Below are 16,075 nucleotides of genomic sequence, written 5' to 3' on the forward strand. Positions count from 1 at the left end.
ATGATGCGGTTAGTAAAGCTCTTATTCAGCCTGTGATTGACCCTGACACAGGGGCAGTATCACAGGAGAACTCTCCACATGAGACTGCCCAGTTGCTATGTGTAATTAGGCCCATTCAAGCTTCCCTTCAGCATCATGCCATCTTTTTTCCCAGGTTTTTTTTTTTACATGAACGCTCTTGTTGTCTCTCTCCAGGGTGGAACTCCTGGTGGCAGGCCCAAGGGATTCTCAGAGGAATTCCTTCTCCTGTGCAGCCCCACAAAGCCTGAGGTTAGGTCTTGGTGACTTTTCTAGCTTGGTCAGGACCCTTGGAGACCTCTAGGATTTGGTGTGAGCCATCAATCCAGTTTATGGGGTAGTGAATTTATTGTATTAAGGAGCTGTGTCCCCTTGGCAGAACCTCTGGTGCTGCATGGGTGACAATAATCCATATTGTTCAGCCACTAGTTTTATTGATCTATCACGTATGTGCCCAGACATTCCTTGATGGTTGCCTAATAAATTGGTATATAAATAAAAATATTAATAACTCTGCAATGTAGGTTTCCTATTGCTGTTTGAGTTTCTCCATGGCCTGCGTGCAATATTCCAGGGCAGAGTTCCAGTAAAAGAACTTGATCCAAACCCACATTTGGATTTCTCTCCAATACGCTAATGCCACCAAGCAACAGAAAGAGTTCAGAGGCCTTTCTTCTAAGTGATCTTTTGAACATGTGGCTCGACAGAGTAGGTAAGAGGGAGTTAATGGTCTGTGAGTCAATGGTTTGTGTCTTGAGGGCTCTAGTGGCTTGGATGGGATTAATTCCTTTTTAAAATAAAAAATCCTCTTATATTCCACCAAGCTTTCAGCCATTATCGAAAGCCCATTCCCTTCTCCATTCTTCAGAATCTCCACAAAGCCTGGAGACGTCTGAGAAACGGAGAGAGAGATGGGAACAGAAACAGCAGAGGAAGCGAAGAATAAAGCAGCGCTCCATCAGCAAGGAGAAGTGGGTGGAGACCTTGGTGGTAGCGGACGCCAAGATGGTGGAGTATCACGGAAGTGAAAATATAGAAAAGTATGTGCTGACCGTAATGAACATGGTGAGTTCTGGGTTCCATGACCGTGAAATCTATTGGTGTCCTTGGAGGCCCAAATGTAACCCATACGGGTCAGTGGCATAGATACAGGTCATTTGAATTCCAGGGTTCAGCCCTTTCCAGCGATGCCAGTTGCTTGTGCAGGGGAGGAAGGCTGTGACTAACGTTCCCTTATTCCCCTATGCACACATGTAAGGCAGCTGACAGTTCTCTGCTTGGTAAACAAATGCAAGGTAATAGCCTGCCTTCATTTTGGGCCTGATCCTAAGCAACTGGTGTCAATGCAAAGATTCCCATTGACTTGAGGGAGCTTTGGATCAAGCCCTTCATGCTCACGACTCCTGAAGATTTCAGTGTTAGTACCACACATCAGAGAGGAGCTGCGGAGAAGATGCAGTCGTGTTTAGCAACCTCATCTAGAAACAGCTTCCTGCAGCTCACCAAATAATGCTCTGAGCTGGGGCCAGCTGACCCGGGACCGAGTGAAATACTAGCCTGGCTAGCACTGGGTACGTGAATGGCTTTCCTAGGAGTGTGTCACTGTGAACAGTTAAAGGGAAAGAGGCAAGTAAAGCAGCCAGTAATAGGTGATGAAAAACCCTGGCACAGAACTAGGAGAATGTATGTTATGTGCCGTAAGGGCTGTAATAAAAGTCAAACGCAGGCTCGAAAAGTTAATTACAGTAATTGCATTCAAATGCTTCAGCAGTGAACATTGCTGCTTAATCTTTCAGAGCTCAGAGATACATTTAATTGGAAGCTAGGTGGCAGCTTGGGTTAATGAGCTAGCCCTTCGCCTCCAGAGACCCACATTCAGTTTTGTCTGAGGTCACAAGTGAAATGAACTTTGTGATCTCAGTCTAGTCACCTGGTGCTATTTGCTCATATCATAAAACCACCAGACAGTTTAGAATAATTTGGCACAATTAGCCTGTTCCTCTCTTAACACAGTTCTGGATGTGGCTAGTGGTTCCAGCAGAAGACGATGGGGGCAGAAGACTTGAGTGCAACATCATTTACTCCATCATTAGTGACCAAGTTGGAACAGTTCCCCTTGAGAAACCATACACAATCATTACACAGTGTAAGCACATTCCCATGCACATTTTTGGTTGAAATTCACAGCTCTAATGATTTCCAGTAGCGCTATAGGCATGTCATTCTTGTTTAGGTCCAGCTCTGGGTCTGAACTTCCTTAGCTTTGAACCCACCCCTGATTCTAAGGAACTTCCGATTTGGGACTACACTACCCAACCGTGTCTTTTAAGACCATGCTTCTCTATCCGATGTGTTTGCCATGAGTATTGCAAGCAGAGTGATTGCTTTCTCCCACCCATTATTTTCTCGGCTGTTTATATTTCTGCAGGTGGCAGGTATATTCCATGATGCCAGTATTGGAAACCCTATCAACATTGCAATAGTTCGTCTTATCCTGTTAGAAGATGATGAGGTAAAAAGAAAACAATGTGACTCATATTTTTGGTCCATTTCCATCTTGGCAGCTGAGTATGCTTCTGTATGGTCAGTTGAGAACTGGCCATGAAAGCCGTAAACTCTCACTTTCATCTCATGTGCATGGCCAGAAAGATCTTGCACAGAGTAAACACAGGCACTAGAGATTTGATGCTGTGATTGCTGCATGGGTGGGATTCTCTTGGAAGCCAGTGGGAGTTCCACAGGCAGAGACATTGTAGAATCTGGCCCTTATATTGAGAAGTAGCCACTTATTCAGTAGTTCTTAAAGGATTCCTGACAAAATGCAAGTATCATCCTCCCCATCCAGCAACCTCTGGGAACTAACCCTACTGCCTACTGGACATGCCATTTTTCTCTTGGCAGCATTTCCATTAACATTAGAGGCAGGGTGGCTCCACTCTGGCAGAGATGTGACTGTGAGTTAGGGTGTTTCTCAGCAGATGTTGTAGTCTTTCTAGTTTCCAGAATTGGCTTTGTCCCATAGGAGCATCCCAGCTAGCAGCACTGTATGATGAATGTGAAACGTTGGTTGTTTGTGCTTCCCAGCTGCAGTTATCATTCTCAGCTAAGCCTGAAGTTGCTCAGCTGTTTGATCTGTTTCCCCCAGCTGTGTCCTTGTAAAAGATTCGACAACCTAATGGGAATATTTTCCTGCAGGTTTTTTTAACTCCCTTCACTAGACTGTCTAACATATCCACTTGATCATAGTCAAATGATAGTAAAAAAGAGGTGGATTCTGAGCTCAGCTATGTGGTGTAAATCTGGAGTAATTCCATCTAAGTCAGTGTAGTTACTTCCAATCTGAATTTGGTGTAACTGAGGTCAGAATCTGTCCCCGGTGTCTCTAAGTGACAAAAAGGACAACACCATGACAGCAGACTTTTACTTCCTTATGTTGGCAGGAGGATTTGAAAATCACCCATCACGCGGACAACACCTTGAGAAGTTTTTGCAAATGGCAGAAAAGCATCAATGTGAAAGGAGATGCCCACCCACTACATCATGATGTAGCTGTCTTGCTTACCAGGTATCCTGCTTTGTGTTTTCTGCGTGTGCTAGCTCTCTGGTTTCAGCAATTTACCAAGTAGTTAGAAATACCTACAAAGCTGGGAGATAGAGAGAGACACTAGGATCTAATGTGAGAGAGAGAGAGAAAGAGGATGCTATTTAAATTCCATTTTCCTTATGTGGGCCCTTTTTTGAGTCTTACACGTGTAACTAGAGATGCAACCTGCTGTTTTGAGATTAGCCTATTCCCAAAATCGGCACTAGCCTCAGAGTTCAGATCCAAATCTGGAATATGGATTCAAATTTACCAGCATCTGGGGCTGTTAAAATGCAGGGTTTTGGTTTGACCCCATCTCCATTTTCCTGACCCCCATCGGGGATGTTCACTTGTATAAACTTTCTATTTTGTCTTATGGATCAAGGCAGGGATTTGCAAAAGAGCATCAGGGAGGGTGCCTAATTCCCAGTGAAATCCTGTGGGATTTAGGCACCTAGATTCTTCAGGCTTCTGTGAGGATCCCAGCCCAAGTGTGTTTTCCTTATGGGTAAGGGGTACAGCCTGCATGCTTTAAGCCACTGCAGTCTGGTCTATGGAGATATCAAGTTGTTTCAGTAACTCCCAAAGCATTCACAAGCACGGCATCTCCCACAACACTCCCATTTTCTCCAGGAGATCTATTTTGCAGTAGAAATAAGACACTGCAGGGCAGTACATGCCTGTGGGGTTATTGTTATTGTCCTTCTTGGGTGGCTGTAGTCACAGCCATAGCTACCTGGGGTTGCCGTGATCCCCCAAGAAATGCACTGGCCTGTCGTGTCCCATTGCTTAATTATTTCCAGCCCCAGCTGTGCTTTTAAAGTCCAGTTAATGTAACCAAGCGCCTTTTGATTTTAAATTAATCAGGCTCCTTAGTAAACTGGGCTCCTAGGAGAGCAAATGGAAAAAGAGGGTCATAAATCTATTACATTCAGATGTATCCACTCTTTGTTTCTGTTTAGCCACTTAATATGTTGTCACCTTTTATATACACACTATATATGTTACAGCTGGGTTAGTTAGATACTATGTCATGTCCCAGGGTGGAACACCAGTGCCCAGTTAGCCATGGGAGGCAGATATAATGGCACTGTGCAAATTGTATCCATCAGGTACACAGTAGCGAGAGCCTGCTATATAGAAGTGAGACCAGAGTCCCTTCTATTCAGGGAGATGTTTACAATCCCCTACTCCAGGGGTCAGCAACCTTTCAGCAGTGGTGTGCCAAGTCTTCATTTATTCACTCTGATTTAAGGTTTCGTGTGCCAGTAATACATTTTAACGTTTTTAGAAGGTCACTTTCTATAGGTCTACAATATAGAACTAAACTATTGTTGTATGTAAAGTAAATAAGGTTTTAAAAATGTTTAAGAAGCTTCATTTAAAATTAAATTAAAATTCAGAGCCCCCCAGACCAGTGGCCAGGACCTGGGCAGTATGAGTGCCACTGAAAATCGGCACGTGTGCTGCCTTTGGCACATGTGCCATAGGTTGCCTACCCCTGCCCCACTGAATACAAACCTTGCATTGCTTGCAACATTCAGAGTTCCCCTTTCAATCTAATCGCTGAGCCCACTCCAGAGTTTTCAGACAATAGTTTTGCTCAGTTTTATTTTGACACTTTGGAAGGTGCTATGATTTAAATAACTGATTTGTCCTATGTGTGTGTTTTGTTTTTTCCCCTGAATGTAAAAGGAAAGACATCTGTGCTGCAATGAACAGGCCTTGTGAGACTCTGGGTCTCTCTCATGTGTCAGGAATGTGTCAGCCTCACAGAAGTTGTAATATAAATGAGGATACAGGACTTCCCCTGGCTTTCACCGTGGCACATGAACTCGGACACAGGTACTTAGGGATTTGTTTAATCTCTTTCATGACCCCTCTCCTGGAAAGAGACATTATTCAGCTCTTTAAAGAGTGCATGTGGTACAGAAAGTGGGAAAATATCCATCTGTACTCAACCTTGCCTTACGCAGGCAACCCCTCTCAAGTCAGTGGAAGTTCTCAGTTTACCCTGCGGGTTTTGCTCAGAGAGTTTCATTTTTAGAACTTTGTTATTTTCTAAGTTTAACCTGTCTCTGCACACTCCCAGGAGTCCCAGCTCAGTTACATTCATATGTCAAATCCAGTCTGACTGAACTCGGTGTCTCTGACTTCGAGGCAAGCTGAGTGGTGTTCTGTAAATGGGCTGGCCCAAGAGCAAACTAGAATTCGTGAAATGTTTTGAACAAAGCTTTTTAATTAGGAATTCTTCAAATTTAGTTTATTTATAGAATTGGTGGCAAATGTTTGGTTTGTTCTCCCAACCTGTTTAATGCAATTAACCTTTGGAAAGGTCTTTTAAATAATCAAATTAATACAGCTCCAGGAAACCATTATATATTTAAATGTTAATTTCATCTCATATTGCGAATATCACATTTCTGTGGGTAAGTATATATTATCTGAAGTTTAATTAAATCAGTGTGGTTCAATAGTCTCATCTTTTCCTTATTTGGGTTTGCAATAAGAAAGACTACTTCAAAATTCTTTAATATTTACATAAAAATATATATTTTAAGGAAAGTACCATGTATTGATACTGACTTAATGCACTGACTTGCATTAAACTTTGGACTCATCGATCCATTAATTAAATGTTTGTTTTACATTTTCCCCTCTACGTCCCCATTGGGTTTGATATCAGCTATGCCACATTGATCCTCTTCTTTGCAGACATTATTTCTTCCACATTATTTCAATTATATTTTTAGCAAATGCCTCAGAAATATACAAAAGTGAATAATGTGTCAAATTGGCTACTTACAGCCCTCGTCCAGACTAACCCGCGGCATCGGCGGGTTAAAATCGATTGCTCGGGGATCGATATATCGCGTCTAGTCTGGACGCGGTGTATCGATCCCCGAGCGCGCTTACATCGATTCCGGAACTCCATCAATCCTAACGGAGTTCCGGAATCGACACGGAGAGCCGCGGACATCGATGCCGCGCCGTCCAGACTGGTGAGTACCTCGATTTTAGAAATTCGACTTCAGCTACGTTATTCCCGTAGCTGAAGTTGCGTATCTAAAATCGATTTTAATTCCTAGTCTGGACGTGGCCACAGACAGCTACAGCTATAGTAAACCACAGCCTTTAAATTAAGTAACACCATTTACTGCCTGCTTTGTTGTCCCTGTCAGCACCTGATTCACTGTCTTTTATATCAGTTGCCCCTGGGAGCTTTCCATATTAGCTGTAGTTACTGCTGACAGTGTATAATAAATATATTTCTAATTCCATGCATTTCAGCGAGTGGGAAAGCAATAATAAAAGAATTATTAAGCTTGGCGGTTGTGCATTTGCAAAAGCACAAAATGAACCATTTGCGGGAACAAGGAGCTAGGCAGTGACTCCCCAAGGTTCAGACTGTGAACAGCATGTTCCTGTACGCCAGTGTCTGCAGTGATTATATGAGACAAATATTTGTTCATAGAGAACAAATTGGAAACAAGCTAATTTTCATCATCATCTTTAGGCAGTTGGGCTTAGCCAATCATTCTTGCACTGAATTCTCTGGACCTCATTCTGATCTCACTTGCACTGGATTAAGGCCAATGTAATTCAACTGACTTCAGTGGAAATACTCCAGACTTACACCAGTGTGAGAGGAACAGCAGGCCTCTGGGTTAGAAGGACGTAGAGTAACTATGGAGAGGAGATTATGAGGCTATAGTCCCTTCAGTTTTGTCTGTGGGCAAAATTTTCAGAACACCTAGGGGACTTACAGTGGGGCTTGGTGCTTTGGAAAATTGTACCCTGTACTGTATGGGTTTTACATATATCAGACAAACTCACTGGGCCAATTTTAAGTGCATGCCACCACTTGGGACTCCACACCGTGGGAGCCTTTCAGTCTTGCCAGTGTTGATGCCCCACTGCAAAAATTGGGCAATACTGCAAAAAAAGAGCTGCAAGTATCTGCTCGAATTTTCTCTAACTTTGCTTAGTCTGCACTCAGTGCCCTTTGTGCATTCACTTCTCAGGATCATTTGTGCAAGCGTGTTTTACTGGCAGCACTATTCACAGAAAGTACATTGCAAAGTTGAATGTACGAGTACTTGTGGAAACCAAATGTTAAATTCATACTTGTGGCTGTAGCATGCTTGCCCAATCAAGGAACAGAAACAATAGCCTGTGACTTATCTGACCAATCATAACTAACCAAATATAGCTTTAATTCAGCAAGAATCAAATACTTTCTGTGGTGTTAAAAAAATAATCACGTGAAAGTGCATCAAATTTCTAACAACTAAATCTGAGGAAATTGTGAACTACTCACAGGTGTTGTGCAATCAGAAAAGGAGGCTAACTGAGTGCTATATCATCTGTTGTGTATTATCCACTCAGCTGTGCTTATGGTATGTGCTGTCCTGGTCTCCACCCTGCCCTCAATCAACAGGCAGCAAATCCACCTCATGTCCACATCTCCAGTTCCAGAACTGAAACTCAAAATTGCCTAGGGAGGTTGTGGAATCTTCACCATTGGAGATTTTTAAAAGCAGATTAGACAAACCCCTGTCAGGGATGGTCTTCAGTGGTTGTTAACCTTTACTGCAGCCTGCACCCCTCTGGTTCTCAAAATATGTTCTCGCACCCCTTATCACAAATCATTGAAGTAGGTCAGTTGTTTAAACCTAGATATATCATAACATATATAACATATCATATCATATATCTATCGCCTTCATTCATAGAATGAAGGAGATAGAATTATATATTTATTTTAATTTCTCAGTAAAATTAAGAATACATGAAAAATTACACACTTTTTTTAGAATTGCATATTTATTATTATTTCTTTACAAAGGCAACAAATCCTGAATTTTTTCCTAGAATGGCAGGGGCACCATTGGTGCAAATTGATCCCCACACACCAACCGTTATCTTATGCTTAGATTTGATGAAACAAAGTATTTGTACTTACGTGCCTGTGCTTAATTTATGTTTTCGATGATTTACCTTCTAAAAAAATCTGGCATGTCTCACACCACCAGAAAGAGCATCTTGCAGCCCCAGGGGGTGCACACACCCCAGGTTAAGAACCACTTTAGACTCTAGATAATACTTAGTCCTGCCATGAGTGCAGGGGACTGGACTAGATGACCTCTCAAGGTCCCCTCCAGTCCTATGATTCTGTGTCTCCGTGCCCTGCTGCAGGCCCTGCATAAAGTGCAGTAACTGGGGGGATTCCCCACATCACCCAGCCACCCACTTCCCTCCACCCATGGATTAGTTATTGGTAGTCCAGTAGTGCATTAAGGCCCTCACTGCGACTGGAGCCCCATTGCGCTGGGCACTGTCTATACACCCAGGAGTCCCTACCCCACAGAGCTCACAGTCTAAATAGACAAGGCAGAGAGGGGGAGTAGCTTGCCCCAGGTCACACAGTGGATCAGTGACAGAGCCAGAAATAGATCACAGGTCTCCTGGTTCCCAGTCCAGGGTCCAGTCCATTGAACCAGTTGGGTTCACAATGACAGTGATGTAACTTTTATTGCATTGGATCTGGATTCATTACAGTTGCTGATGAGGTAAAGTCTCTGTACAGAGCAGTGGTGTGTTAAGAACAGAGTAACTGGGAGAAACTGTCATGGGGCTTTGTACTGTAAGGCTTGATGTGAATGTGCTAGAAAGCAAAGCACCTGTGTGGTTGTATCCAAGCATGCGGCTCACCTCTCCTTTGTGGGACTGTGCTCTTACACAGTTTTGGGATTCAGCATGATGGAAGCGGCAATGACTGTGAGCCAGTTGGGAAAAGACCTTTCATCATGTCTCCACAGCTCCTGTATGACACCTCTCCACTCACCTGGTCCCGCTGCAGCAGGGAGTACATCACACGATTCCTCGAGTAAGTCCCCTACCCTCTCTCCTTACCTTCCTTCAATATCTGTGCTAGCGTCAGGGCTCATCAGTCAGTCAGGAGTCTGGCGCCATAGTCAGAGGGGGCCTGGATGAAATGGAGAGCAGGTACAGAACACACCTGATTGCTACTGGCTGGCTGCCTTCAGCATGGGCTTGGAGTGGCTGGGCTGCCTAGTCATTGTTAGGCAGTTCAAGGACTTGGCAGTGGAAGGAGGACAAGCCTTATGTAGGGGTGAGGAGGGAATGGGAGTGGGGGTGGAAGTGGGTTTGCCCCTGAGGAAGAATTTTCTGGAAGAAGAAGAGGGCTGAAGTGTGGATGGACTTGGGGCCTGTGTAGCCTTGATCCATCCACACCAAGACCAACACTACAACAAGACTTGGTAAGGACACAGGGCCTCCAGAGGTGGCTTATCTCATCTACTGATGTCTCATGGTTAACATTCTCGGGATGCATTTTTAATCTTCATTGTGCTCTATTTTCAGTGCCTTAAAAAGAGAGCTGCAAGCCCTTTGTTAATGGAGGAAAAGCTCGGTTTTTTTCACTAGCACTTCTGGAGATAACTTCTCAGCCTCTACTGTAAATGGGATTTTGACTTCTTGAAGGAGCGCTTCTCACTGAAACGCAGCTCAAAAGGGCTTTCAGTCTTGGGTGGAGGTCATGCAGAAAGGACCATTCAACAATGAGCTGTAGATGTTCTTGATATTGGCATATCAAGGCAGAGAATGGGACAGAGGATTGGGACCTTTTGTAATTAGCAACCAATGTTTCTGATATTCTACAACAGTGTTTCCCAAACTTGGGACGCCGCTTGTGTAGGGAAAGCCCCTGTTGGGCTGGGCCGGTTTGTTTACCTGCCACGTCCACAGGTTCGGCCGATCGCGGCTCCCAATGGCCGCAGTTCGCTGCTCCAGGCCAATGGGAGCTGCTGGAAGCGGCAGCCAGTACGTCCCTCAGCCCACGCCGCTTCCCACAGCTCCCATTGGCCTGGAGCAGCGAACCACGGCCATTGGGAGCCACGATCGGCCGAACCTATGGACGCGGCAAGTAAACAAACCGGCACGGCCCACCTGGGCCTTTCCTTACACAAGCAGTGGCCCAAGTTTGGGAAACCCTGTTCTAGAACATGCATCACTTGAAATCTTCGGTTGTCTTCAACAAATGTTAGTGCCTGATGTGCTCTCTGTATAATGAGAACTGAGTGGAGGAACTGGGGGTGAGTGGAAATGTGCAACCTCATTCTTCCCCCATTTATTGCTCATGAGCCTTCGTGTGTCCAGACTCCATATCACTGGTATCTAATTTTGACAGCTGACAGAGAACCGTTTGGGGAGTAGAAAGGAATTTGCTTTCGGACAGCACCTTTCATAGTCAATGTATTCCCAAGGGGCTTTCCCAAATAGGGAGTTAGATGACGGGACTTGGGCACTGTGGAGCAAACATCGGGGTCCAGTTCTCTGAATTGCTGGTCCCCACCTTGAGATGCAGACAGCTGCCCTTCATTCCCATTGGATCTCACATCTTGCTGAATCAGGCCCTACGTGAATGACAGTCCATTCACAGGACTGACCATTAGAGCCCTTTGTGCAGAGTGGGAGTGGGCGTGCTGGATTGGATGCTAGCAGTGAAATCCTGGTCCCATTCATAGAATCTCAGAGTTGGAAGGGACCTCAGGAGGTATCTAGTCCAACTCCTTGCTCAAAGCAGGACCAATCCCCAGACAGATTTTTGCCCCAAATCCCTAATCAACAGGAATTTTGCCACTGACTTCATTAGGGCCAGGATTTCACTTTAGGGTTATTCCTGTCTCTTACCGAAAATAAAGCATTGTAGCAACGCCACTGATCTCCTTTCTAAACAGCCTCCTATTTTCTTTCCCACTGCAACACATGATCTATGACTGCCATCCAGCCAACCGGTGTCAACTCACTCTCAGGCTCCGGAGCGGTGTAAAACTTCAGTTACATTCTTTTCTACATTTCATTACCTCGTGCCATTGGCTGTTAATCCCGATTCCGAATGCACATTTAAATCACACAAAACTTTCTGGATTACATGTCCTTATGTCATGTCACATAAACGTGTGGTGTTATGCTGTATCCTACAGAAAAGAACCCGAAGCACTATAAAATAATGCATCTGAGGAAGTGGGTATTCACCCACGAAAGCTCATGCTCCAAAACGTCTGTTAGTCTATAAGGTGCCACAGGATTCTTTGCTGCTTTTATAAAATAATAGATGTTCTTTTGAATGCATGTGTTAGATTGTTGCTCTCAGTGTAGATCCTTAAGATGCATCCAATTTTCTCTATTTAATTACTAGTTGGGATACTCACAAGTGCAGCACATGTGCAGCTGTCACATGTGCATGCCCAGAAATACTGGTTCTGCTCTCACCCACACAAGTGTCACTCCGGTGGTTTCAGTGGAGTTACTCCTCATTTACACCAGTGCAAACTAGAGGACAACCTGGCTGAGATTCCAGCCATAGGGAGACATTGCAGTACCTGTGCTTTAGTTCATGTCATTTTCCCATCATAATGAACTTCACAGTTGGAAGAGTAGGAATGTAGCCACTCTATAGACCCTGCTCCCCACCCCTGCAATAGAAGCAGCAGCACAGTACAAGGAAAAAAGGGGGCAGCTCAGTCTGAAATGTTCCACCCCCCTACTGCCTTGCACTGGCAAACAGGATGGACAGCAATCTGGGCCCAGACAAGCACTACAAGTGCCTGTGATCTCTTCTGTTCTGCTTCTCAGGCATTCCCAGCGCCACTGCAAACATGACATGCGAAAACACAGGCACTGGCTTGTGCCAATTGCCTTTTTCATGCTCTCGCGACCTGGTGTTCTCATAGCAAAGCTTTACCTTGCTTTACCCTCTGCTCTGCACTGAGTGACTTTCCAAGGCAAACGAATTCTGTTTGTCTCTGGGCAGGAGGTATTCCAGGCTGCAGCTAGGCCGAGCCACATTCTTTTGTACAGCTGTTTATTTTTAGCACCACATAGCTGACTCTTCGGTTTGTTATTGGGTTCTTAAGCCTGGTGCCTAGAGATTTACATCCATCAATAAGTGCCTTGCATTGCTGGGACATTTCTCTTCATTATTGCAGGGAAAAGAATAAGGGGGCCTTCACGAAGCACTGCTAGGGGAAATTGTGCTCATCTGTAAGGAACTGAGCAGCCAGGCAGAAGGCCTAGCTATGGGCATGGAGTGAGGGTTGGCTGTGTCACTGATCCCCCATCTCAGGTACTCAGCTCTAAATGACAGCCAACAGCTCAAATACACAGCCTTGACCCTCAGGTGGTGTAAGCTAGTGTAGATCTATAACTTCAATGGAGCTATGCTGACTTTCACCAGCTAATGCTCTGGCCCTCTACTTTTAACTTCACTTTTAGAATAGGAATTTCCTGATCACCGTAACCTTGAGCTGCACTTCCCAAGAAAGAAAAGATTCATCTGGATGCATTTCCAGTTAATTTCTGTTTCTCTGCTCCCCCAAGAAGGGCAGCTCTTCCTTCAAGGAGAGAGAACACTTCAGCAAAAGTATTTCATTGTCTGTGACATCCCTCAGGCCAGCGAAAGGGGATGGTGTGAGCACAGAAATGTCTGTGTTGTTAGAATAATGTTGGCAGGAAAGTAGGGAGGTATAAGCCAAGGAATTAGACCCTTGTGACCCAGGCTTGCTAGATGTGCCTGTAACAGTCTTTACATTGAAAATTGCACTGTCCAGTTTTGTACAAAAGAGAGAAAGAAATCAATAAAAGATTTGAACATGTGAAAACAATGTGTATGTTAAATGGAGAGCTGCCCTGGGCATGCATCCATGTGAACCTGCCTGTCTTGCTCGGAAGCCTCCGGGCCTGAACATGTGAGGGGCTGAACAATTCACATGAAGATCAGCAGCACTCAGCTGAGTGAGGTCCCAAAGACCAGAGATGGCCTCGCCCTAGCGAGTCACCTCTTCCTACTCTCTCATTGTGACTAAATTTTTTTTTAAAGTGACCAGCATCTTTTAAATCTAAGAAATCCACCATGAGTCTGGAGGAGCCTATGAATCTTATTGCCCCCAACAGCTAATGGAGACCCTCCTTTGGCTCAAGAAATAGCTCTGCTGCTCTAGGATCCAAGGGTCGCTGGTGCAAGTGCCAGCAAAGCTGGCTATTGCCATGAGTAGTTCAAATCATCCTGCAAGGCAAGTCTGGTATGGGGTCTGACAGCTTAAATAATAGACTTAGGAAGCAGTAACAATTGTGCACTCGCAATCAAGTGCATTGTTAAAGTAGGGCACCTAAGTAGTTTTCTCTCTCTAGCCTTAGCAGAAGAGAGTATTAAGACTCTTCGGTGTCACCCAAAGGGAAGATGTTCCGTAGTGAAAATAGAAGACTTACTTTACTATGGGGGGAACGAACTATGCCTGTTTCCTGTCCCATCAGTGCCAGATTTCTCCCAGCCCTCTCACTGTCTAGGCCAAGGGAGAGAGAATACTTTGGACAGAGTGACAGAAGTACTCTTGGAGGTAAGGGCCTGGCTGCCAGTCTGACAGGAGCTGCAGCTCAATGACCCACAAAATGAGGGAGGATTTTGGCTTCCAAAGATGATGCATGAACACAGGAAAAGGGTTTCAAAGGCAGATGCCAAGAATGAGAAAACGAAGTGCTTGCTATCTTAGTGCCACTCCCTCTGTGTGATCTGAAAAGCAGGAGGCATCCAAAGGTTTCCATGTTGTGACGGCACTCTCTGGCTCAATGGCCATCAACTAGTCTAACCTCTTGTGTATCACAGCCCACCAACCCCAATCACACACCAACCCCAACCACACACCAACCCGAACAACCGAAATGAGACCAAAGTATTCCAGCCCACAGGAGACTAGACTAGCATGCGCCATAGGCAGGGGGGAGCTCATGGCATCAAAACCAAAATATCAGGAGTAATTATTCTTTGTCTGTTTGTTACAGTTATCTAGAGACTGAATGGCCGTACCAAATGCCATGGAGAGATCAAGGAGCAGGTTTTTTCGCCCTTGTTCTTTCGACTGAAGTTTCACATCAGACAGTGAACAAGCCAGGCTTAAGGAACAGCAATGAAATGCCATGGGTGGAGGTGACGCTTAGAGTCCAATTCTTACAGCTTGACTTGACATGGCACTGAATGCATTGTTTCCCTTTCTATAAAACACCTCTTTGATGTTTTTCCATGAGCAAGTAAAGAAAATAGCTTTGGAGCTGCCAGGCAGTGACTTTGCTCAACTCAGAAATGAATGCAGGAATATAATATTTCATTCCAGTTCAGTGCTATAGTACTCACAGAAATCTAGACCTCTCAAGCATAGTCTAGATGATGGTGTGTCCTAGCTAGAATTAGACTTAGATACATGTGGCTGGAAAGACACAACTAATTTCAAAGCAACGGTCTGTTTAAAAGTGTTGGGCACCTGTCCCGAAAGGAAAGTCGCTGGGAAGCTGCTTGTGGAAAAAGATCCATGTAATTTTAAATCATTGCGTTTTCAATGGGCTGCATGGGGCTGCAAAGTCAATGCTCTGTGATAGGAAGGGTGAGGAGATGGGCAGCCTTGCTGGCAGAGACATTGTGCGTTAGGCCAAAGGAGGAGTGCTGTCTGGGACCGGACTGGCCACACCCTTTGGAAACATATAGGGTGTCTATCCTGGGGGTACACGCTACTCACTGCGTGTTGTGGGGAAGTGTATCTGACTGTGTGATAGGCTGTAACCCCATGTAGTGGGAGGCCTTGTTTACGTGAGACCGGTGGGCCAGTTTCACTTAAATCAGTTTCTAAATCAATCTAGTTAACCCCCTGTGCAGATACTCCAATTCTGGTTTAAGACTGTCTTATTTTGGGTTAATTTAAACCTCTTCCCAGTCGCCTTAAGCTAAACTGCTATAATCCATGTGTATCAGAGTATCCAGGCAGGGGTTTGCATCAGGTGAATGAAGTTGGTTTAAATAAACTCCTTAAAGTTAAACCGGTGACACTTGTTCTTATAGACAAGCCCTTGGATAATACAGCAAAAGCATCTGATGGCAATGAAAGCAGATCAGGAACATTCCAGAATTAAAGGCCCACAGGGCATCCTCTAAATGTATCCTTATGCCTCACTGACTTTTACTAGCCTCTGAAGACTTTAGCATCTGATATACCACTATCAACAAACCTGGTCATCTTTGCTTCTGGATGTTTCAAGAGGTAAAGAACACGAGTGATGAGACTGGGGAAAGTGGCAGTGAGGAACATTCGCTCGTATGCATACAGTAGTAGCCACGGAAATGCAGCCTCCTTTAGAGGTGCTCTCCTCAGTACCTACCAGCTTCATTTTTGAGGGTTGTAGCTTGGAGATGCAGCTCTGAGGGTCAGTGAGCTTTGGTGCTGACCATCTGTATTAGTAGGTCATTGACATTAACTGTATGATGTATGAAGCACCAGGACATCTTTCATTAGCCCTGTTTGCTCTGATAAGACCCTTTCGTCTAAGTGATGAAACTGAGGCCATGACTTCCTCAGAGCGAGGAACTTGGCTGTGACCTCATTATACAGTTAAAAACCTGCCACT

The 16,075-nt window shown here is 44.7% G+C and overlaps 1 protein-coding gene across 1 annotated transcript in view; it reads left to right on the forward strand.

Annotated features, from left to right (window-relative positions):
• The window catches only part of ADAMTS7 (ADAM metallopeptidase with thrombospondin type 1 motif 7), a 133,510-nt gene that overhangs the window by 13,780 nt on the left and 103,655 nt on the right, over positions 1–16,075 (forward strand). Inside the window, exons 3-7 of the mRNA XM_050967329.1 lie at positions 887–1,083; positions 2,447–2,530; positions 3,459–3,583; positions 5,297–5,446; positions 9,348–9,491. Coding sequence (XP_050823286.1) covers positions 887–1,083; positions 2,447–2,530; positions 3,459–3,583; positions 5,297–5,446; positions 9,348–9,491 — 700 coding nt within the window. The remainder of the gene's footprint in view (positions 1–886; positions 1,084–2,446; positions 2,531–3,458; positions 3,584–5,296; positions 5,447–9,347; positions 9,492–16,075) is intronic.

Source organism: Gopherus flavomarginatus, chromosome 9, assembly GCF_025201925.1.
Source record: "Gopherus flavomarginatus isolate rGopFla2 chromosome 9, rGopFla2.mat.asm, whole genome shotgun sequence".
Taxonomy (NCBI): domain Eukaryota; kingdom Metazoa; phylum Chordata; order Testudines; family Testudinidae; genus Gopherus; species Gopherus flavomarginatus.